This window comes from Aureobasidium namibiae, assembly GCF_000721765.1.
Source record: "Aureobasidium namibiae CBS 147.97 unplaced genomic scaffold scaffold_1, whole genome shotgun sequence".
NCBI lineage: Eukaryota > Fungi > Ascomycota > Dothideomycetes > Dothideales > Saccotheciaceae > Aureobasidium > Aureobasidium namibiae.
In genome coordinates this window covers 695,112-717,770 of record NW_013581208.1, presented here as the reverse complement: position 1 = coordinate 717,770, position 22,659 = coordinate 695,112, and the positions used below count along the sequence as shown (strand labels likewise).

At 53.2% G+C, this 22,659-nt stretch overlaps 10 protein-coding genes across 10 annotated transcripts; 5 read left to right on the top strand and 5 right to left on the bottom strand.

The window, feature by feature from the left end:
* Positions 1-136: 136 nt before the first annotated feature.
* M436DRAFT_77451 (uncharacterized protein) lies at positions 137-5,654 on the top strand (the record flags this gene model as incomplete). Its single annotated transcript, XM_013576907.1, has 3 exons — positions 137-513; positions 570-5,046; positions 5,106-5,654. 3 exons carry the CDS (start codon positions 137-139, stop codon positions 5,652-5,654), a joined length of 5,403 nt encoding a protein of 1,800 aa, XP_013432361.1.
* Positions 5,655-6,020: 366 nt separating this feature from the next.
* M436DRAFT_35741 (aromatic amino acid aminotransferase) lies at positions 6,021-7,438 on the bottom strand (the record flags this gene model as incomplete). Its single annotated transcript, XM_013576271.1, has 2 exons — positions 6,021-6,914; positions 6,968-7,438. 2 exons carry the CDS (start codon positions 7,436-7,438, stop codon positions 6,021-6,023), a joined length of 1,365 nt encoding a protein of 454 aa, XP_013431725.1.
* Positions 7,439-7,827: 389 nt separating this feature from the next.
* On the top strand, positions 7,828-9,652 carry M436DRAFT_35202 (uncharacterized protein; the record flags this gene model as incomplete). Its single annotated transcript, XM_013576172.1, has 5 exons — positions 7,828-7,916; positions 7,971-8,005; positions 8,055-8,292; positions 8,344-9,074; positions 9,147-9,652. 5 exons carry the CDS (start codon positions 7,828-7,830, stop codon positions 9,650-9,652), a joined length of 1,599 nt encoding a protein of 532 aa, XP_013431626.1.
* A 371-nt stretch (positions 9,653-10,023) lies between these two features.
* On the top strand, positions 10,024-11,272 carry M436DRAFT_59550 (mitochondrial carrier; the record flags this gene model as incomplete). The annotated part of the gene is made up of 5 exons (XM_013576601.1): positions 10,024-10,205; positions 10,304-10,723; positions 10,779-11,037; positions 11,094-11,187; positions 11,241-11,272. 5 exons carry the CDS (start codon positions 10,024-10,026, stop codon positions 11,270-11,272), a joined length of 987 nt encoding a protein of 328 aa, XP_013432055.1.
* A 1,497-nt stretch (positions 11,273-12,769) lies between these two features.
* On the top strand, positions 12,770-14,240 carry M436DRAFT_35246 (uncharacterized protein; the record flags this gene model as incomplete). The annotated part of the gene is made up of 3 exons (XM_013576185.1): positions 12,770-13,208; positions 13,267-13,618; positions 13,688-14,240. 3 exons carry the CDS (start codon positions 12,770-12,772, stop codon positions 14,238-14,240), a joined length of 1,344 nt encoding a protein of 447 aa, XP_013431639.1.
* A 433-nt stretch (positions 14,241-14,673) lies between these two features.
* On the bottom strand, positions 14,674-15,591 carry M436DRAFT_68760 (NAD(P)-binding protein; the record flags this gene model as incomplete). The annotated part of the gene is made up of 4 exons (XM_013576760.1): positions 14,674-15,037; positions 15,098-15,203; positions 15,261-15,504; positions 15,556-15,591. The coding sequence occupies 4 exons, from the start codon at positions 15,589-15,591 to the stop codon at positions 14,674-14,676; spliced, it is 750 nt and encodes a 249-aa protein (XP_013432214.1).
* A 342-nt stretch (positions 15,592-15,933) lies between these two features.
* Positions 15,934-17,348, bottom strand: M436DRAFT_77445 (uncharacterized protein; the record flags this gene model as incomplete). Its single annotated transcript, XM_013576906.1, has 4 exons — positions 15,934-16,077; positions 16,129-16,812; positions 17,042-17,224; positions 17,286-17,348. The coding sequence occupies 4 exons, from the start codon at positions 17,346-17,348 to the stop codon at positions 15,934-15,936; spliced, it is 1,074 nt and encodes a 357-aa protein (XP_013432360.1).
* A 1,113-nt stretch (positions 17,349-18,461) lies between these two features.
* Positions 18,462-19,100, bottom strand: M436DRAFT_36159 (DUF1770-domain-containing protein; the record flags this gene model as incomplete). Its single annotated transcript, XM_013576338.1, has 2 exons — positions 18,462-18,497; positions 18,570-19,100. 2 exons carry the CDS (start codon positions 19,098-19,100, stop codon positions 18,462-18,464), a joined length of 567 nt encoding a protein of 188 aa, XP_013431792.1.
* A 223-nt stretch (positions 19,101-19,323) lies between these two features.
* Positions 19,324-19,906, top strand: M436DRAFT_36010 (calcineurin regulatory beta sub-unit; the record flags this gene model as incomplete). Its single annotated transcript, XM_013576313.1, has 2 exons — positions 19,324-19,375; positions 19,434-19,906. 2 exons carry the CDS (start codon positions 19,324-19,326, stop codon positions 19,904-19,906), a joined length of 525 nt encoding a protein of 174 aa, XP_013431767.1.
* A 233-nt stretch (positions 19,907-20,139) lies between these two features.
* On the bottom strand, positions 20,140-22,040 carry M436DRAFT_36298 (putative Xaa-Pro aminopeptidase; the record flags this gene model as incomplete). The annotated part of the gene is made up of 6 exons (XM_013576365.1): positions 20,140-20,347; positions 20,399-20,547; positions 20,601-21,057; positions 21,121-21,478; positions 21,591-21,863; positions 21,920-22,040. 6 exons carry the CDS (start codon positions 22,038-22,040, stop codon positions 20,140-20,142), a joined length of 1,566 nt encoding a protein of 521 aa, XP_013431819.1.
* Positions 22,041-22,659: the final 619 nt, after the last annotated feature.

Below are 22,659 nucleotides of genomic sequence, written 5' to 3'. Positions count from 1 at the left end.
GAACGGTGCTGGACGGCGATACGCAAGACAGAATCTCTGTCGCCGCCATTTGCATCTCCAGGCCGCCAAGCACGATTGTGAGAGAAGAGCTCTGTCCGAGACAGTTGGCTTTCTTCAGGCGACAGCAATCGGCACCATGGCGACAGCTTTGCAACAGCAGTTGGCGCAAATCGCCAAAAAGTCGACCGACCAACTCGATCTCAAGGCCCAACGCGCCCAGCACAGCAAGTCGTTGTTGTTCGACCCGCGAGTCGCTTCCAACCAGACCTTCGAGACCATCTACCAAATATGCGCCGAGGCCTTCCACGAACTGTGCATGCTCGACGCCCGCTTCGCGCCCTTTGCCGCCAATCTTTTCAGCGAACAGTCAAAGTCCGAGGAGCGCATCAACTTGACCAAAAAGGACAATGAGCACCTGGATCACATCATCGACAGCTTCTTGGGCCTCGTCAGCTCCAGGCTGCTGCTACGGCCAGGTCTCAAGGCCGTCGAGTGGCTTGTTCGTCGTTTCCGGTACGTGACGGCCACGCCTACAGCACCCACTCACACCAACGTTAACATGCCTGCAGTGTGCACGAATACAACACCGAGTCTCTTGTCCTCACCTTCCTCCCATACCACGCAAATCCCATCTTCCCCACCATGCTGTCCATCCTACCCAAGACACTTCCTCCGACCTTAAAGTTCCTGCAACCATACATTCCCAGCCTGTCGAGTCCTCCCAGCCAAGCTCTGATATATGCCGCCATCAACAACCCCTCGTTCTTTACCGCCTTCAACACCTATGTCGTCCGCACCTCCAACTTGGGCCACCACTCTGTTATGCTTCTGCAATTCTGGGCTGGTGTCATGACCCCGACCATCAACGGCATGCTCGACGCTGCCATGTCAGGCCGCGCCGACGTACGTAGCCAGCGTCAGGAGGATTTGTTGCTTCGCGTCGTTCCCGTACTCCAGCAGACACTGCGCATCAAGAACGTCCCAGAGCTCTTCCTCGGCTCCTGCATGATCATTTGCGTCCTGGTGTCCAAGACTCAGCTCGACGACAAAGTCCTTGATAGCCTCATGGATGCAGTATCTCGTGGCTGGACTCCCCAGACCTCGGACCAAGGATTGGCTACTGTCGCAATCATTGCTGAAGAGCGTCAGTCGTTGAAACTCACTCGTTCAGTCACAAGAGCTCTCATGAGTCTCCCTGCCTTGGCAGCTCGTATGCATGATCTCCAGACAAAACAGCATATTGGAAAGCTCCTTACTGGTCTCGCCATGACTTCGCTCGACGAGGCCTCGGGCGACGAGGCCTTCGACCTGATCGAGAACGCTGTCACTTCCAACATCCTCAGCCTGCCCCAGAAGGCTGCCATCGTCCGACTCTTGTTTTCTGCTGTCTCTGGCCTCCATGCATCGCCCGAATCTGCTGCTTCTCAGGAGCGTCTTGCCCGCATCTTCTCTGCCCTCTGCCAGTCGCCTAGCACACTGCCACTGGTACAGGCCGAGGCTGCTAGTCTAGACCTGAGCCTTGAGTCTGTCGAGGTCCAACTACAGATCTCGTTGGCTCCGAGCGGCATGTTGGCCTTGCCGTCAGCCGACGCTGATACAGAGATGGCTGATGGGCCCGTTACTACACAGGCGGACCAGCTAGATGAAGCACTTTCCGTGATACCTCAGAGCTTGCCCAAGGACTACTCGTTCGTTGCCAACACCGAAGTTTCTCCTTTTGACACGTTTGCTCGCGCCTTCCTGATTCTGCTCCAGCAAAACAAGAGCCTGGACCAACTTCTCGGCATGCCAGTACTTCACAGCGCAGACGCTTTATCTTCGCCGACAAACTTATCCTTCTTGGCAAGACTCTGGACAAGTGCTTATCCGATCGTTGCACGTGTCTCTGCTCTTCGTTCAGCTACTTCGCTTCTTCAAACCCACTCCTCCGAAGCCATTGATATGCAGGCACTGACTCCCTTTGTGCTCGTGGCTTTGGCCGATGCTTCAGAAGCTGTGCGCAAGGCTGCTGCTGGCTTGCTCATTGCCATCACTACTCTGTACCGTCCGGACGCAGCAAAGGGCAAAGTCAACGAATCATTAAAGCCATGGGCAGCTCAGAACATTTACGCAGCAGCTTCCAGAAAGTCGTCTTTGACTGGTCCCAATGCTTACAAAGTCTTCTCTGATGCACTTGTACCCAGTCTCGAAGAGTGCGTCCTTGACCCCAGTCAGATAGCACGAGTGCTCGCTAGCTCCATCAACGGCCCAACTCAAACACAGCCTGGTCATCCATCTGCTACCTCGACGGATCTGAAGTCAACCCTGAGGACATCGTTTGCATCATGGCTTTGCGAGCATGCTGCTGCAGTGCCATTGGCTGCTGTCAAAGTTCAACTTCTCTCCTTCTTGAGTCCTGTCGGTAAGGCTGCTTCTACAGGCCGTGTGCAGACCCTCGTCCCATCTCTTCAAAGCTGGGTCCAATCGGACATGCAAACCCGATCCGCTTCGTGCGCCTCTGCCCATGTCGATGTAGCAAGTGTTGACAAGGCTTACGTTGACTGTCTGACGAGTCGAACTTCGGAGGAGTTGACCTGCCTGCGAACACTTGCAAACGGAGAGCTGGGACAAAGTGCATCTCTGTCCACTCTAGCGATACAGAGATTCAGAGCTTTGTGGCCCAGTATGAAACCAATTGCACAAACGTCTGCTTCTGCGTTCCTCCTTGACCTTGCGCTCGACGATCAAGCGGACGACATATCTGAAGCTAGACAGTCAGAGGCTACCGATCTTCTTCGCCAAGTATCAATGCCGACTGAAGTCCTCCTTTCCTTGTTGGAATCAGTGCCTAGTATTGCACAGATGGAAGACAAGCCTCCAGCCACGAAGCGTAGAAGAACAAGCAGATCTGAACTGGCGAAGTCACAAAGTATCAACGTTGCAGATCTACACAATGTCATCCGTAGATTGACTCTTGTGCTGGAACTGATCGAGGGCTCTCGTCCCGAAAGACATCCGGAACTGCTCAAGAGCCTCTTCCACGTTCTGAGCGAGCTCCAGCACTACAGGACACAACTCGGATCGAACTTAGTCTACCTGCAGCAACTGGTTATCGGATGTCTCTTCTCGATCGTGGACTCGCTAAAACAGAGTCCTGCAGTCAAGGTCGACCGCTCTGTGTTGAGGGCAGACCTCATTGTCGAGTGTGTTCGCACCAGCACCAACGCACAGATTCACAATGCTGCTTTGTTGCTCATCTCGAGCCTGTCAGGCTGGGCTCCTGACTTGGTGTTGCACAGTGTGATGCCAATCTTCACCTTTATGAGCAACACATTGCTGCGACAAAGTGACGACTACTCGGCGCATGTTATCGACCAGACTGTATCTCGAGTTGTTCCCCCTCTTGTCGCATCTCTCCGCAAGAAGAATCAAGACCTTGTCACTGGAGCTGCCGAGCTCTTGCTCAGCTTCACTGCTGCATTCGAGCACATTCCTCTTCATCGCCGCTTGCGCCTCTTCAGTCATCTTGTCAATGCTCTAGGTCCCCAAGAGTTCCTGCCCGCCATTACTGCCATGCTCTTCGACAAATATCCCACAGACAAGCGGGTACCCACCTTCTCCGCCGAACTCATGGGATCGTTCTCACCTGAGGTTCAACTCATCGCTGCATCTCAATATATCGATCTAGCCACAAACGCTCTACAACCCAAATCAGTTGTGTCTGAAGCAATTTTTGGATTCAACGATAAGACACCAGAGCAGATTGAGCAATCGGTAGCACATCTTCTGCGTTCCCTGGGACTTTTGCTGCAGCAACGTTCTCTCCATGTACAAATTCTCAAGGCTCTCGACAAAGACGCAAGTGCACAAGGTGAACTCCAGTCTGCTGCCGCCGACATCCTGCAGAAAATCATGCAATTCTCTTCTTCCGCATCCATCCAAGACAAGTCTGATTTGCAGTCTGCTTCGAATGACGTTCTGACAGCAGCGTTGAGCCTGCTTCCAACACCGTATTTCGTTCGCACTGCGGAGGAGCTTTTGCAAAGACCCGAACAAGATCTTCGACTTATGGTTCTGCGTTCGCTCGAGCAACGCGGTCGTGAAGCCAAGCTCGCCGATGCCACAGCAGCAAACGCTATGCTGTCTGTTCTGCCAAGCGTGACCGGTATCATCAGTCACGAGAGTTCTATCGAGTTAGTGCACAGCGCTGTCACATGCGTCGATGTCATTTCAGAGAAGTTCGGCAAGAAGGCTACGGACAAGGTCATGTCTGCTGCTCGTGTGGTTGCTTCCAAACATGCATTTGGCAGTCAGAATGACGAGCTTCGCATCATCTCTTTGCTCTGTCTTGCCACAATGGTGGAAGTACTCAGGGACGATCTCGTTGACATTCTGCCACAGATTCTTACCACTTCATACACCTACTTCGATTATGCCACTAAGATTGAGTCCGGCAATGCTCGCCTGCACGACGCTGTCTACTCTTTCTTGACAAATGTCATCGAGTACATCTCATGGATGTTCTCTGCCGAGACTCTCGATAGAGCTTTGTTGCTCACGCAACAATCGGCCTGTAGTGAGGTCACGGACATCCGAACTTCGAGCAGTCGTCCACAATTTACTGGCTTGCTCTCTCAAAAGCTCGATGCTAGGACCATATTGGCAGCTTTGGAGCGTACATTCGACAACGCTGTCACTCTTGGCCACCAAGCTTGCCAGGAGGTTCTTGTCACTCTTCACACAGTGATCAAGACGCATCCCAAGTCGGCTCTGATCAAGAACGCCTCGATCTTGTTCTCAATTCTCAACAAATCATTCGATCTTCGCCGCCTGCTCACCCAACAGCCGAACTCGCCTGACAATGAACAGCTTGCTGTGATGGAAGCCCAGAGAGACAGTCTGTCCCTAGACGCCATCATGAGACTGAACGACACAACTTTCAGACCGTTCTTCACCCGCCTCGTGTCTTGGGCAGGCGAAGGTCTACCAAAAAAGGAACAAGCTGGTCGTACCCTTCGTCTTATCAGTGTTTATGGTTTCCTGGCTAGGTTTTTCGAGACCTTGAAGGTGAGATTCTTTCCCCTTTTCGGAATTGTCCTGTGATCAAATGCTAACTCGGTGAATAGTCTATCGTGACTGGTTATTCTGGCTACATCCTTGAGCAAGCCGCGTCCATTCTCCAGAACGTCAAGCCAGAGAGTGAATTGGAACAGCTTCTCCTGAAGGCTCTACTTCAAACACTGGTCGCAAGCTTCAGCAACGATCAAGACGACTTTTGGCAAGCCCCTGCGCACTTTGACGCTATCATGCAGCCTCTGTTGGGTCAAGTGACGTTCGCCAATGAACCTGAAGTTAGAGACTCGCTAGACATTGTTTCTGCTGTCACTGGACTGGCAGGAGCTGCAGCATCGCCTGAACATCACAAAACTCTCAACTCGGCCATTCTCAAACTCATGAGACATGACAACGAACTGACCAGATTGGCAGCAGTCAAATGCGAACAGTCTCTGACCGAGAAGCTTGGAGAAGACTGGCTTGCTCTTCTGCCTGAGATGCTGCCATTCATCAGCGAGTTGCAAGAGGACGACGACGAAGACGTCGAGAGGGAGACGACAGCCTGGATCCGCCAAATTGAAGGCATCCTTGGCGAGAGTCTTGAGGGCATGTTACAGTAAAGGACGGACAAAAGTGCTAGCATGGCGACCGGTGTTTTGTTATGACAGGATTTATATGCGTTTTGTACATATTGAGCTGATTTACAAGTTCTATTCTTCCGACTTGGTGCTTGTCTGCCATTGCAACGCGTGAAAATTGATGACCTGCCGAGCCGATCCATCTTCGATAGAGCATGTACTCATTATGGCGGCTGTCTCTTTATTGACAGCTCATCCGATTCCAGCTGGGAAAGGGCGTCAGTATGACAAAGGACCTCGCGAATCCTTGTGAGATACCTTAGACGGTTAACTGTCTGGCGGCGACTCAGGCTGAACAAATTGTAAGTGGCCGGTTAGACTTTCGAAATATAGACCTCAACATCCAATTCAGTATGGATTCTCGTTGACACCATCCTGCTTGTGAGCCTCTTCAGGTCTTTCGCCTTTCAGGCAACTCTCAAGGACGAGACTAATCCTCTTGACGGCTTCGACCATCAAGTCGTGATCGATCCAGCTAAAAGTCAACCTCACAGAGTGTCTGAACTTAACACTGTCATCGCCAGGAACCTCAAAGATGTTTCCAGGTGCAATAATGACTTGAGCTTCATTCTGACATCTCTTCGCGAAGTCAATTGCGTTGACCGTATCAGGCAGTGTCAACCACAAGAAGTAGCCCCCTACAACTTGCCGATTGGATTGTGGTAGCCTGGCACCAAGAGGGTAGAGATGGGCCTCGATTGCCGACACCAAGGTCTTGTATCGTGCAGCGTATGCTGGCTGTAGTGTCTTGAAGATGTGCTCGGACATGGTCCCATCTTTGACCAAAATGTTCATGTACGTGGACGTGAGCTGAGATGGAGCTCCTCCACTGCAAGAGGAGCCAGCTTGCGAGACTCCGTATGCGAACTTGGGCGAACCCTCTGACCATCCGACTCTAAGTCCTGGCCCTCCTATCTTGGAGAAGCTACCGCTGCTCGTCGTGTTACCATAGCCATCGGCTCCAGAGCGTTCAGGTCCGCCGTCGAGAAAGCGGTCGATATCGACTAGGCGAGGCAATAGCGCTTTGGTAATGCTTGATGGCGAGGCGTTGAGATCCGCAGGCCATTGCAGAAAGTCATAGACATCGTCGGATATCACGAGCGCATCAAACTCTCGAGCCAGTTTTACAAGCTCGATTCTTCGATCCAATGGCAAGGTCCTTGACGAGGGATTTGAGAATGTGGGCACGCAGTAGATGACATGGCGGTAATACTTTGCGTAAGGTCTTGGAGGCTTGAACATCTACAGACTGTTGTCAGCGGGGAAGGGCGCAATCTCGAGCAAGGATAATTCACAGGAGTCTTGTTCCCAGACGAGTGCTTCTCGCTCTCCTCAAGTGCTTTCCTGAGTAGGCTCATGTCCATGCCATCATCATCCTCGGGAACTGCCTTCATCTTGCCCGAAAAGCCATTGTCTTCGAAAATGCGGAAGGCCAGCATATATGCAGGGGCAGCAAACAGTATGTCTCTAGTGTAGACAGGGTCGGTGAAGACCTCGAGCAGACAAGCCAGATTCTGAGAGGCGCCGCCTGTGATGGTGATCCTTTCCTTGCCGACAGGTTGTTCAGGTTGGTAGAAATCAGACAACCATACTCCAAGGGTTTCTCTCAGCGGAGCATAGCCCTCATCGGGACCGTAAAGTAAGCCTGGAAAAGCAATGGATGGATCGGCTAAAGCAATCTGGGCAGCTCTGCTTAGATGCTTAGTCGGGAGCAGTGATGTACTCGGCCAGCCTTTGATCAGATTGATGGAGTCTGGCGACGCCATGAGAGCGGTGGGATGATGTGTTTCTTCCTTTTCTTTGTTTCAATGCACAAGTGTAGTGGAGTGGAGCTGGTAGTGAAGAAGTGTAGATATGGAAGTAGTTGGCGCGGCTATCGATGTCAAGACAAGGGCGTCGGAGATGGCAACAACAAAGTCTTTGTCCAGATCCGGAAATATGAACGAGTAGGCGTGAGTTGCTACAGCGAGAATAATGCAAGACTCGTGCTCGTCCGGTGTGCAGTTGTAAGCCGGTAGAGTGACGTGTCGATGTAGAAACAGGGGGTGTGTATACCGGACTCCACCTTCTCGGCCACGCTCGGCAAGGACATTGATGGACTTGTTGCTGATCTGACGTGCGACGTGCGAGGCTCACTTTGCATAAGACATACGACATGGCAGTCCAAGACAGGTCGAAGAGTGCAGAGGTGGCATTGCCGTCTATAGCAGCGCTCTTCGTCGTTGTCTTTGACCGCAAGGTAGGGTGCGTCATTGAGTGCACATGAGACAAACAGGCCGCTGACAAAGGCATACCTAGGTACACGATAGCATGGAAGCGTGCAATCCCAGACCGTGTGTCTCCCACCATGTCCAATCTTGGCCCGTAGACTAATGCTGACAGTCGAGCTGGATGGCGTGGTCGAGTACAAGTCGCTCCCCTCGGGCCTTCATAATTGCGACTCGGATCTCGTCTACTTCGTCCACGAACAATATGCTGGCATCAGCGCCTTCGCAAACCGGCCTGCCCACGAGTTTGAGAGAAATGCACACTTTGCCGCTGTTGGTCTGCTCGTGCCTTTGACATATGGACGCCTGGGCCGTAGCTGGTTGCATGCTCACCAACTGCGCCGTTTGGTCGCGTACGCAACTATGCCACGCTACTGCTATATACCACGCTGATTCGGCTGTAGCAACACAGTCGACGATACCGACAACACACACGAGCTGCAAGAATACTGGGAACACCACCGTCTAGCTGCCCATGATGAGCCACATCCCGACCTTGGCCACAACTCGAGTCAACGCAAGCGACGCGCTCTGTCCGACGCCGCAGGCTTCCATCCTGCCGACCCTACTCTGTCAGAAGACCATCCCGCCATGTCTCTAGCACATGATCTCGATACTTTTGGTCCTCTGATCTTCCCGCTCCAAAGAGCCGCACTCGTCAAGAAAAGCATATTGATCATAACACCAACGCCCGTTCAGCCCGCTTGCAACCTTGTCTACAACTTGTCCGTCCTATCGAATATTCCACCTTCGGCAGCCGACTTGGCATCCAAAAAGGACGCTTTGTACCCACTCAGGCCATTGTTTAACGTCGGTATTCATGATATTGACTACCTGTCTCAATTAGCCACCAAAACCAAGCAACAAACTTCTTGGATTGCATGTACTTCTGACGACATACTAGCAACCAAGTCGAACCTCTACGATGTGCTTGTCGAGCTACCGCAACGTACACTGGACACGCCTGCCGTCAAACAATGGCCTCGTGTTCGTACTGCTGCTGGCGAAGACATCAAGGCGACCCAACGAGATCTGAGACGCTACTACACTCTCAAGCGTGAGCTGAACAGGGTGCGGTATCAAAACCAAACGGTTCACCACATGGAGGCCGATCGGCCAATGGACGACGACGCGAGTGAGAGTGCACCTTTGGTCCCATCAAAGCAAGATGGAGAGATTAGTGGTGATCAATACATCCAGCTTGAAGGAGAGAGCAAACTGGTCGAACCTTCGTCATGGGCCTCGATTGCCTACACCAGTTTTCTCTGGTGGGCCTCGGCAGGAGAAAAGGACGCTTTGTTGAACGACGAGGCTTGTCAAGATGCAAGATTGCTAGATGATTTGCCTCTACCAGCGCCGGGCAAGATAAGTCCGAGCAGCGGCAGGAGGTCTTCTTCTGTCCAGGACGGAGTGGCCGGAGTTGACGTGAGGTTCCAATCGGTGGCAGTGATCCTGATAGCCTATGCACATCGCCTTACCACATTGGTCATGGAGACATTGGCCGAGATGATCGAAGCTGCCGACGTTGAAGTCGGAGAGGGAGAGGAGGGCACGATAAGCATTCACAGTGAAGACTTGAGAAGGATGGGACTGGACGAGTGGAGCTCAAACGATGGAGAGTTTGTCAAGGAAATGGCGGCGCTTTACTTTGGACGTGAAGACATTCAGACGGTTGGCCGGACAGTTGATCTTTGTGGCATGAGAGTGTGTTAAAAGGAGAGAAGCTGGCTGGTGTCTCGAAAAGAGTTGGGCCGATGCATGCGATTGAGCAGCCCAGTCTCGAGCCATGGTTCAATTGTAAGATTAGCGTATCGCATTACACGCTCTACAAGTGCTCATAGCAGTGCAACTGAAGCAGCTGCTGGCTTGACCGAGAGAGTGGGCGAGCCGAAGTAAACAGCAGCGTCATGAGCAGTGGCCGAGTTGTTCCGAAGTACCGAAGTGATGGGCCTGTGCGCGGGTTGGTTGAGAAGGCTTTCCGCTTTCCCAGGACTTGTTGGTTCTAAAAATCGGCCGCTGCAATTCTTCTTGTTCCTCCTCCCACTCCTGTCTATACCATCTCCACTCCCCTAATCCCTGGAACAATGTCTGCCACCGGAACTGCCCCTCCTTCCTCTACCGGCTCCACCAAGGTGGATGCCATCAAGGAGAACATCAAGGCCGCCGCTCCCAAGAAGCTCAGCGGTCTCGACCTCTACTCTAGATTCGCCTTTGCCGGTGCCGTCTGCTGTTCCGTCACCCACGGTGGTCTCACCCCCGTCGATGTGTAAGAATTCGCCTGTCGGCCGCGCTCGCAGCCCTTCTGCGCGCCCGCCGACCGTCCAATTGACGAGAACAATGGCTGACTCGAGCCCCTTCAAACAGCGTCAAGACCAGAATCCAGCTTGACCCCGTCACCTACAACCGCGGTCTCGTTGGTGGCTTCCGCCAGGTCATCCAGAACGAGGGTGCTGGCGCTCTCCTGACCGGTGTCGGCCCTACCTTCGCCGGCTACTTCCTCCAGGGTGCCTTCAAGTTCGGTGGTTACGAGTTCTTCAAGCAGCAGGCCATCTCCATGGTCGGCTACGAGAGCGCTGTCCAGAACCGCACTGCTGTCTACCTTGTTTCTTCCGCCTTTGCCGAGTTCTTCGCCGACATTGCCCTCTGCCCTCTCGAGGCCACCCGTATCCGTCTCGTTTCCGAGCCCACCTTCGCTTCCGGTCTCGTCTCTGGTTTCTCCAAGATCGCAAAGACTGAGGGTCTTGGCGGTTTCTACTCTGGTTTCGGTCCCATGCTCTTCAAGCAGTAAGTCTATCCCCCGTCATCATTGGTTGCGTTTGCATTCTGACTCTCGACGTAGGGTCCCCTACACCATGTCCAAGTTCGTCGTTTACGAGAAGGTTGCCGAGGCCATCTACAAGCGCGTTGACAAGGCCACCGCCTCCCCCGGTATGCAGACCAGCATCAACCTTGGTTCCGGTCTCATTGCCGGTTTCGCCGCCGCTCTCGTTTCTCAACCCGCCGACACCATGCTGTCCAAGATCAACAAGTCCAAGGGCGCACCCGGTGAGGGCACCACTTCCCGTCTGATCAAGATCGCCAAGGAGCTTGGTTTCCGTGTAAGTACTCTCTGATATCGGTCTTGGATTGAATTTTTTGCTGATGTGATGTACAGGGATCTTACTCTGGTATCGGTGCCCGTCTCTTCATGGTCGGTACCATTACTGCCGGACAGTTCGCCATCTACGGTGACATCAAGAAGGCCATCGGTATGTTACAGGACAATTGCCAAGGGACTTCACAGTGCTAACATGGTGCGCAGGTGCCGAGGGTGGTGTTGAGATCGCCAAATAAGCGATTACAAAGTCGACAGAGGAGCGACGGATGCAATAATGACCACACCAAAACAGGATATGTGCTCGGGCAAAGGGGAGGTGGACACGAGATGGACATTATCACGCTCACGTTGACCTTCGGCCATTTTTTACAGCTCATCGGGTCCAAGACATGGCTGGAACTAGTAGTTTGAGATGCTACATGATCTTCGGCTCGGTGTGTACTATTAGGAGTCTTTCAGGGAATGCATTAGATTTTTTTTTCTCGTTCTTTTCAACCTTTGGTCGGCTTTTAGAAGCAAGGCAAATGCGACGAAAGGCTGCAGGTGGCATGTTCGAACAGCAAGAGGCCACGGATGACGAGAAGGGTCGACTGCGGCATGACGAGTGACGAGAGAGGATGTTGTCAAGACGTTGTTCGGGGGGATTAGTATGGCGGTTGGCAAGTTGGAAGTTGGTAATAACAAGCAGGGAGGGCGTCGGGGCTGGTAATGTGCACAGGGTGGGCGGGCGGGTGGAAATTTAGCTGTGCGTCATTGTTGGGCGCAATGTGCTCTCGGCAGGTGAGAGACAGAAGGTTCAAGGGTACTCAGTTAGCTGGACACTCTGTGTGGCCGGCTTCCGCGTCTGGCCCTTGATCCCGGGCCTTCCTAGTATTTGTCTTTGGCCCTTGTCGTTGGCGGGAGCGAGGACGACTACGACTTTGCAATCCTTTTCAAGACGCTTGCTTTCCCTTGCACCATGCAAATATGAGCGACCACATGGCAGACGACGCTGCCCTCGGCCGCGACGCCCTCGCGCTGCACCCCATCGCGAGTGCCCCGACCAACAACAACAACAGACGCCGCCTATCCTCGACATCCCCTCCCCCTCCTGCCGCTCCTCAGCAGCAGCAGCAGCAGCAGCAGCAACCATCCACTCCACGCAATGACAGGCGGAGACCCACCCTGGACGACCGTCGCCAGCCTAGCATCCGCTTACGCCGTCTCGGATCCGCCAGCACCCTGGCCTCTCAGAACACAACTGCCACGACCGATTTTGCTCAGAAGCATGTGCCCGATACCTCTGGCAGGCGCCGCTCGTCGTCCGAGCCTCAGCGCCCACCATGGGCTGCCGCCAGCACTAGCAATCCCAACACACTGAGTCTTCCGAGAGGCACTGCGAGACCTGCCTCTACCCATATGCCTCGCCTGGAGGAAGAGATAGGCCGTCCATCAACCACCATGCCCCCAGACGTCGACATTGAACAACTGGCGGCCGCTGGTGATTCCGCAAACCTCACCGAACCCGCCCGCCCGGGCCTTTGGAAGAGAGCGAGTGTCGCCGCCCTCCAGCCCTTTAGACGTCAGCAGCAGCAGGGTGATACCGACCTGGAATCTAGCCCCCGGAGAAGACCTCGTCGCGGCACTTGGGCAAACGAGTACGACTCTGATCTGGTTGACATTCTCGATGTCGTAGGTTCGTTCTTCTCCCCCAGCCCGCTCTCTCCAAACCCTCACAAGACTGACCTCGAACCATGACAGATCCCGAGGTGGCCACGCTTGCAACTCTCACTAACGTCCAGAACTCGCTGTTCATTCCCGATCTGGGCTCCTTCCTGAACCGCCGTCCAACTTACAACCTGACCCGAGAGCCAACCTTCTTCCCTCCACCAGCAAAAGCCCCTTCTGTGAAGCCTCCTTCCATAAAGCCTCCTTCTATCATGACTCAGAACCGCATCGAGACGGATGCCGACGATGTTGAACAGCGTCCGGGCATCGATCGCACTTTCACCATTGCTTCGCATCTGAGTGACACCGAGGACCACTACGCCGTGCTTCCGCACGGCCTCAGTCTTGAAGGTTGGAGTTTGGCCGAAAAGCAGGAGCTGAACGACCATGTTAGACACATGTTGCATTCGCGCCGTGCCGCTTTCAAACGAGGAATGAAAGGCTTTGGTCAATATGTCCGCCGCCGTAAGTCTCACCTTTGACCCTTGGTCCCTCTCACCCTGTGCTAATCTCGGTCTTTTAGCCCTTGGCTTGTTTGTCACCGTCTATGCCACCCTAGTAACCTTGTTCGGTCTGGCATGGGTCCTCTTCTTGATCGGTTGGATCAATGTCGGAGGTCGACAGTCTTATATCATCAACGTCATCGACAACGTCCTGGTCGCCCTTTTCGCTGTCGTTGGTGACGGTCTAGCCCCCTTCCGAGCAGTCGACACATACCACATGATATACATTGCGCATTATCATCATCTGACGTGGAGCCTCCGCAAGAAGCGCAACCTTCCTAAGCTCAAGAACGAGAACGACCTGCCCGTCCAGCCAGGAATCGATGCGGATATCGAGAACGGCTCTACTGCCGAGGCTGCTTCCGTCCACGAGTCGGCTTCCGCCCTCAATGCTGATGTCAAGTCGAACAGATCCATGAGCAACGACTATGATGAGGAGAGTGTGCTCAGCGAAGAGCAGCAGAGAAAACTGAAGCATCATGAGGACAAATTCTCAAAGTCCCACACCTTCTACAAGCCCCACGAAACCGAAACACACCACGCTTTCCCTCTGCGACTCCTCGTTGCTGTCGTCGTCCTGCTCGATTGTCATTCTCTCCTCCAAATTGCTCTGGGTACTTGCACATGGGCCATCTCTTACCACGTGCGACCATTCGCTCTCACGACCGTCATTCTGTGCTTCTCAATCACATGCAACATCACGGGTGGCATCATCATCAGTATTGGTGATCGCATCACTCGCAAGAAGGATGTGGTGGAGCGCATGTTCAGACAACAGCTCACGGAGCAAGCAATCCACAAGATGGAGAAGCGGCGTCAAAAAGAGAGTGAACGCAACGAAGAGCTGGACGAGGTTGTGACACAGTCGCCCTCGGACGGTCCTAGAAAATCACCCCTCGACGGTACTGGACTGGAACCAGGAAGCAATCCGATTCAACCCAGGGTACTCGGTGCTGGTTTGGACGCAGCTCAGCTAGTCACCAATCTACATTAATTCTAGTGCTTGCAGGGATGAAGCAGACCCTGAGTACTTCGTTACGAAATTTTTGGGTTGTAGATGATTATAATGTTTCATACTATTGTCGGTAAAAATCTTGGCCTGTCGGCGTTTCGAGCGTATCGTTTTTGGAATGCACATCCGTACTTTATCAAAACACAACCACTTTGATCTGCCTCTTGTATATAATCAGATCAGAACTGTGCTTCTCTGCAACGCATCTCACTTTGGCAGACTATACTTCGTCACCCCCTCATCCTCGATAGATCGGTCAGATTGGCCTGTTATTCTACTTCCAACAGGGTTATCCTTGCAACAAGATTAAATCCAAAATCGAGTCACTGTCTCTACCTTAGTCTTGCTGTCGAGGAATCAAATAACCTACAACCTTACAGGGTGACGGCATCTGAGCAGTGCCTGACCCTGCCAACTAGTAGCGCCCTTCGAAAGTGTCGACTCTTTGGCCGCCAATTTCGTCTACAGCATGAGCGATAGGGCTGTCTCCACCCACGACATCAAAGGCCAGACCAATGGTCGACGGAGTGTTGATGCAACGCACAATGACCTCGGCAACATCCTCTCGAGAAATGCTTTTATCCAGGTGCACTTTGCCAGCAGCGACCTTGCCTGACCCCTCGTCTGTGTTCAGAGAGCCAGGACGTACTATGGTGTAATCGAGCTTGCGGCGGCCGTTTTGCGTGACCAGGTCGCGGTCGGCAGCGAGCTTGGCCTCGCAGTAGACACCAATTGCATTCCACATACGGTTGCTAACGGCCGTGTCGTCATCATTGTACCTGTTCGTCGAACCTTAGCATACAATCCACTGTTGGTCATGTCAGGAGATAAAGTCTTACCACTCAGGGGTGGGCTTGTTTTCTCGATCACGAATGTCTACTGCACTGACAATGATGAATCGTTTGACTCCTGCAGCAGCAGCAGCGTCAAAGACCTTGACTGCACCTATCCTTCAAGTCAGCATATATCGAACTTGACACGGAAGTGCAGAGTTGGTCTTGCCTTCATGGTCTACAGCCTTTGTGCGCGCAGGACTACCGCCTCCAGCCCCTGCACTCCAGATGACTACACTGGGACTGTGCTTTCTGATGGTTGCTGTAAGGTCGTTTACATTAGAGTCTTCTATGCTTTGCACGATGGGTTGCGCTCCGAGTGCTTCCAGCTCGGGAATCTGCGACTCTTTGCGGATAATGGAGTGAACAGTGTAGGATGAGGCAACTAGCTTGGTCGTCAGGTGTCGCGCAACCTTGTGCTGTTAATTAGCGTTACTTGACGCTGCCGGACATGTCGACCGCACCTTTCCGGAGCCGCCAAAGATGAGTGCGGTGGACATGGTTGATTGAGCTGCGATCGTGGTATATGCAGAAGGCCTTGAAGCGACGTGATAATCAGAAAAGTTGTAGAGGAAACGTCGTATTGCGATGCCGAGATTTCGTGATTCAAGAAACTGCAATTCATCTCATGATGTGCTCGGCGGATGCTTACACATCGACCGCCATGACGTAACTCTCCAGAAAAGAAGCGATGTTTGATCGTCAATCACTGCAAGCATTGCACAACTGTCGAGTTCCAACTAGCGATCTGTGCTATGGTTTCTTCGTGTTCTCATTGAATAGGAATATGACCAGGGAAACCCGTAACCAGATATCTAACAAAATGCCAGCCTCGTCATCATTTATACCTTGATGGCGAATTGCTTCATGTGCTCGTAGTCCTTGACATTGTCTGCGACGGTCTGCTGAATGATCTTGGCAGCTTCCTCGCCGTACTTCTCGGTCCACTCGGCGAAAAGCTGCTCTTCGCTCTTCTCAGCTTTCTTCTGTGTTGATTGTCAGCGTCCGTCCTTCACGGTTTGTAGCAGGAGACTTACGTGAGTTCTGGGCTTGAGCTCGGTCGAGTTGATAGCGTCCTCGTGGAAGCCTCTCCACTTCTCGAATGCCTCCTTTGCATAGGCGTGGTCTTCATCGTTGTTCCAGTTCAACATGCTGGGGGAGTACTCGATGCCAACGCTCTTGCAGAACTGCTCAAGGATGGCAGAGGGGTTGTCCAGAAGATCATCAGCGTCAATGACACAGATGTCTACAGCTCCGCTCTTTTGCTCGCCGTCCTGACCTGCAAGCTTGGGGCCAATCTGACCACAAGAACGGAGGTAGTCGAACAGGCGACGCTGCTCATCGTATCCAGCCTCGGAAGGCATGAAGTTGTAGAAACCAGTGATTGCGTCGAGCGGGGGGATGGTGCATCTCCAGTAGCTGGGAATGCTGTGCTTGGGGTGACGGATGAGGAAGGCGAAGTGGAACTTGCTCAGGACATCGGCAGGGACCACGGTGGGGTTTCCAGGCTCGGACTCTGTGGCGTAGGGGTAGGGAGGAGAATTCTCTACTGCACCGTTGGGATCTGAAGCATTGGATCCATGGGCGATGTCGGTCAAGGGATTGCCGCCGTTGGTACCGACACCACGCTTGACCTTCATCAATGAGGGTGCGATGGATGCAGGCTTGCCGTCCGGAGGGGACAGATAGTGGGTAATGTCCTTGATGAAGATGCGTTTGCCCTGATGATTGTGAGTACAAGGACAAAGTCATGAGAGATTGCAGCAGTGTGCGCCGCGCACGTGTCTCTCGTGCGAGGGAGAGTGCTTGGTAGCCAGGAAGCTCGATTCAGTCAAACGACAGGGACTTGAGTGGCAGCAGGAGCCAGATTGAATGGGACAAGATGACGGGAAAGAGGAATCAGCGGGACACGCAGTAAGACTGGCTCCCAATGCTGTAAGGGATGCACACCTCTTCGTTTTCCTTCATGATGTCGTCAAAGATGGTCTTGTATGTCGAGCTCTCGAAGCCGCTCTCAGCGCGGGCCTTTTGGTCTTTCTCGTATCTGTCGCTAAGTCTCTCGGGACCGAAGTAGAAGGCATCGCCAAAGGGCTCGTGGACGCATTGCAGAGTGTCGCGCTGAGTCATGAAGACCTGTTGGAAAGGGTCAGTGGTCGAGGTGGTGGATTGCCATGGGTGGTCGAGGGAAACGCACTCGCTCGAATGCCGTCGAGCATGCTCTAGGGTGGGTAGCCACAAAGATGGGCTTGTTGGACATGGTTGCAGGTGCGGAAAGGGCTGATCTCAGAGCTCGTCCTAGACACGGCAGCGGCAATTGAAAAGTCTACAAATGTATGCAGAATAGAACGGGGAAAGGAAAAAAGGTGTGAGGGACTGGAGAGACAGTCGCGGGAGTGAACAGAGATTTATCAAAAGATTATTAAACGGTAGCCCAATGGAGCATAGAAGCAAAGTGGTGAGCAGCGTGGGTGGTCTTGATGACGTGCAAGGCATAGCAGGGTGGAGTGGAGGGTGTTCTGGTGGGCCCGAGGCGTTCTGCGAGCAATGCCAGTCGCTGCCCTGGCATGGCGAGGCGTTTTAGTGGCCGAAATAGCGCATCTCGGATCGTGCATCTTGTTTACAACGACCGCGCTGGCTACCTATTGACAAGGTTTGCGCATTTTTGTTCTGGGTAAGCGTACGAGTACTCGTAGCGGGGTGAGAGAACGACCCCGCTTCGATGGCTTTTTAGCCCAACCGTAAAACGAGCCGCCGCAGTGCCGCAGCTCCCAGTGCCTCAACCGAATGCTCCCCCGGCACGTCGGCGAGCGAACTGTTTGCTAATTCTTGTCGCTAGTGACCAGGCACAGGCACCGCATGCACCGAGCGCCCAGGCGAGCCCTTGTCGTCTCCTTGTGAATTGTGCTTTTCATTTCTCGATTTATGTGGTGTTACGGCATGCAGCGTCGTGTTGGAGTGCAACGTTATGCTCAAAGACGCTACCAAAGACGAGCTGAAGGCTCGTCTAGTCGCTGGCCATAGACCCGATACTTGTAGGGACCAAGTTGCAGCAAAGCGTGGCAAGCCCTACGACCGACACTGTACCGACGTACCAGAAGAACTATGAATCTAGAAAAACGACTGTGGATCGAGTGGCCGCCTGACTTTGGCATGAGATAGTGCCGCATCAGTCGGCAAGGTCAACGTCTCGGGACACATGAGTGGCTAAGAATTGTGTGCTACAAGTTCGCCGGGGACGAGCAAGGCTGTTGCCATGGTGTCTGAAGGGCGGCAGCTGATAACAGGCTGCAGACACATGCAGCGTCGTGGCCAGTGAGAGGCCGGTTGAATGATGAAATTGGCAGCAAATGGTAGAGTAGAAGCAGACGGATCAATCAGCGCCGGCGCTGAACTCGGCTTGATAATACTTCAGGGTGGTCAGCATGGACTTTTGTCGAGATTCAGCATTGGAAAACGGGGTGTGGAGTGTAGTAGATACCTCTTGGACTTGGGCAGCGAGCTTCGGGTCGCGCAAGGAAGAGCGAGGCTTGGGAATAGCCCAGTTGTTTGTCTGCCACCACCACCTTCTCAGACGAGCGCCGATGCTGGAGCCCGAGAAGTTGGACGACGTGTTGTGAAGCGCATTCCAGTTCTTCCAGCCTGCGACGACCAAGGTCCAGAGCAAACCTTGGGTCAAGGGCATGAACAGTTGGTCCCTGAGGGTGATGTAGGCAACCATCTGCCACGAGGTAGCATCGCGAATGCTGGCGAGATAGCTCTGTTCGAAGCGCAGATCGGGCAGGGGAGGAAACTGCTTGCTGCGCGGAGCGGGCTTCAGGACAGACAGAGGGATCTCGTGGTCATTCACGTCGTCTGGCAGGTGGTCAAGGTCAGGTTGGTCGTCGAGGCGCACGGGCTGCTTGATGGATGCGGCCGTAGAGGGGTTGGCATCGTGGGCGGGCGAGGGATGCCTGTTGATGGATGCTGTCTGGATAGTCTCGGCCAGCTGGAGGATGGGGCTGTCGGTCATTGTGATGGTTGGCGTCGCCGGTCTATGACGATGGCGTCGAGGTGTTGGGTGGCAGAGGGGCAGGCGGCCGAGAGGTGCAGGTGCAGGTGCAGGTGCAGCTTCGAAGCGTCCAGGGTCAAGCGTCACTGGACAGAGCAAAGGCTCCAGGTGCAGCAACCACAAAGACGCTCGTTTGTCTTCTGTTTCTCGACCACCCACGACACATCATCCACACTGCACAACCATGGGCAACGCAAACTCACAGATGCTCGAGAACCTGGTCCAGGGCAGCAACTGTTGGTCCCGCCTACACTTTCTCGTCTGACCCCGTGCTGACCGCCCTCGTCCAAACAGTTGACCGCGATGAGGTCGACCGTCTGCGCAAGCGCTTCATGAAGCTCGACAAGGACAACTCGGGCACCATTGAGCGTGACGAGTTCCTCTCCCTCCCCCAGGTCTCTTCCAACCCTCTCGCCACACGCATGATTGCCATTTTCGACGAAGACGGCGGCGGTGATGTCGACTTCCAGGAGTTCGTCTCGGGCCTCAGCGCCTTCAGCTCAAAAGGAAACAAGGAGGAAAAGCTGCGTTTCGCCTTCAAGGTCTACGACATTGACCGCGACGGCTACATCAGCAACGGCGAGCTCTTCATTGTCCTCAAGATGATGGTCGGAAGCAACCTCAAAGACCAGCAGTTGCAGCAGATTGTCGACAAGACCATCATGGAGGCCGACCTCGACCGCGACGGCAAGATCAGCTTCGAAGAGTTCAAGAAGATGGTCGAAAACACAGACGTGAGCAACAGCATGACTTTGGACGCTTTCTGATCCCTCTGGCCCCTGCATGTCCCCTTTCGTCTGTCAAACAAGAGATACCACGGCGTTACGGAGTTGTCAACCATAGTCCTGCCTCCACACAGCGAGCGGCATATCCTTTTACAATATATTCGTTTCTACTTGCTCGAGTGGCCCTGCCCCTTGCGACTCTCATGCTTGATCCTCCACATTACTGTTCTCTACTCCACGTCCATGTATACCACCACCTGCCTCCCGCTCCGGACTTAGCTTTCACCACGGATAATCCGAAGGGCCGCCTCGCCCTTCGCCGCAGTCGTCAGGTTTTCCCATCCATCTTTAGTGATCAATAGATCGTCTTCGATACGGACTCCACCAACCGCCATGAAGCGCTCGAGTACCGATCTGTTGATGTACTTTGAATGTACCGGAGAGGGGAAGAACACTGTCTCGAGAGCTTCACGGTTGAAATAGCTGTCTTCTGGTCAGCTGCTGTTTCCTCGCGCATGTCATCATTGCACATACAGGCCTGGCTCTACTGTGATGATCATTCCAGGCTGCAGACTAGGCGCGCTCGCTTCATTGAGAGCCCTGCTCCATACCGCAGGAACAATGTTGGCCGACAACGACCCAAGCTCTGCTCTAGTCTCTACGCTAGGTAGATGCGAAGCAATCTGTTTTCTCTTAGCACATTTTGTCGTCAACTGTCTTGGTGAAAAGAACGTACCTCTGGGACGACGCCATCATCCGCGTCAGTAGTGGCGCTGTTCGTTTTCGTGAGCACCGTCGATACATCATGCACTTCCAACCCCATATGATGACCGAGACCATGTGGGAAAAAAGCAATCGATGTACCTGCCTCATAGATCTCCTTCTTGGAGCCGTTGTGGAAAATTCCCAGCTCGAGCAGCCCTTCAATGGCAATAAGGTGCGCGAGATACTGCGCGTCTACGAATCGTGCTCCGGGTCCAAGCACATCCATGCATTTCGTCTGCATACGCTGCACCAAGTCGTATATCTGTTTTGCCTCGCGAGAAGGCCAGTGACCGGAAAGGGGAAACGTTCGGGTGACATCTGCTGCATATCCTTGCCACTCTGCGCCAGCATCTAAGCACATCAGTTGGCGATCTTCAAAATCCTCGTCATTCTTGATGTAATGAAGGACTGCAGCGTTCGGTCCAGACCTGTTCGGAGTAAGTAAGGCACCTCATGTGTTTACTATCCCGTGGATGGAAGTACTTGCTCACCCAGCAATGATTTCATATGCCTGGTGTTTGGCACCGTGGGCTACACAGACGTCCAGAATCTCGGCCTGTACTTGCGCTTCATTCTTGAATGACCGTAGCTTTTGCAACACTTTCTCGTGAGCCAATGCACTGATATGGTTGGCTTTCTTGACCAAAGAAATTTCGTGAGTATCTTTGATCACCCGGCATTCGTCCATCGCCGGTCGGAGCTTCTCTGAATCGACCCTAGAAGGAAAACTCTTGGAAAGGGCCTCATTAGGGTGTAGAACATAAATGGAGCCTGCATGGTTAGAAGTCCATTTCTTGACGAAATGTGCAAGCGATGGTGCAAAACGGGCTTCGTCAATGTCGTACTTGTCTAGAAGCAAGGGTACGGTTAGCCTGATCCTTGGAAGTATCGTACATACGACAGAGGAAACCGGACTCCCATGGCTCTGAGTCTGCGATATCCTTAGTTTTGCTTTACGTACCGAGCGCCTCTTGAACAGTAGATCCTCTGCCGGTCCAGACAACCTTTCGTGGATCGATGGGTGCCAACCACAAAGTCAGCTTGTCTGACGCAATATCATATGTTACGAAGCAGTCGGCCTCCTGACATCCGCTTAGGTACAGAAAGTAGCGAAGCTGCCTAAAAGCGCGAGGTTGATCGCTATCAGGCCAGTTCAGGGTCTGTTCACCAAGTAAGTAGATGAGACCTTGATCAACGTCCAGAGCTCGAGCGACTCTTTGCGCATGCTCTCGTGCTTTGTATTGTTAACGTAAGTTCGAGACACAATTGCTCATGGGCTGCGAGACTGACCAGGATATTTATCTAAAGTCGATACAGACCTGATGGCGATGCTGAGACCACCAAACGCAGATACGATGGGACCCGTACGGCTGACAGTCAAAGGACTTGCCGGACCTTGATTTTCACGCATTGTATTTGGTATTCTTGAGGGCGAGATGTTCACAAGACAGTTGAAGTTGACTTGTTATCTCGACCGATCGATCGTCGACCAGTGCACAGACCTTTGAGGCTGGGGGTCGCCTGTGTCAGACATCGTTTCTCTTTTGCCAATTGGCGTGCCTCAGGTCACAGCGGGGCAATGGTTTTCTTCCTTGCAGTGGTCTCCGTATACCAAGACAACAACAATATATTCGAACCAGTCCCCACGTTTTGATCGAAGGAACGTCGACTTGCTTTCAGGTCCAAGACTGCAGCCTCGGCGTCATGAAGCGCCAGCATCGAGCAGTCGCGCGCTCCAATCGCATGCTTCCTTGAACCTCGTTCGCGCCTTCCTGTGTGTTCCTTGTTTCCAAGCTGGAACCCCGTAGATCCTCACTCCCCTGCCGTCGCCATGCTGCCTATCCTCCCATCAACAATTCCCATCCTCCGCCCTTATCTGCCAGTTCCTCTATCTTCCGCAACCTCTTAACAACTGCGCTGTCGCTGCATCCATTCCCTATCCTTCCTCGCTCCTCAAAATAGGACTTTCATTAGCCACATCGATCCGTATGATTTGATAGGCATCTATTTCACTCTCGACATACGGACCT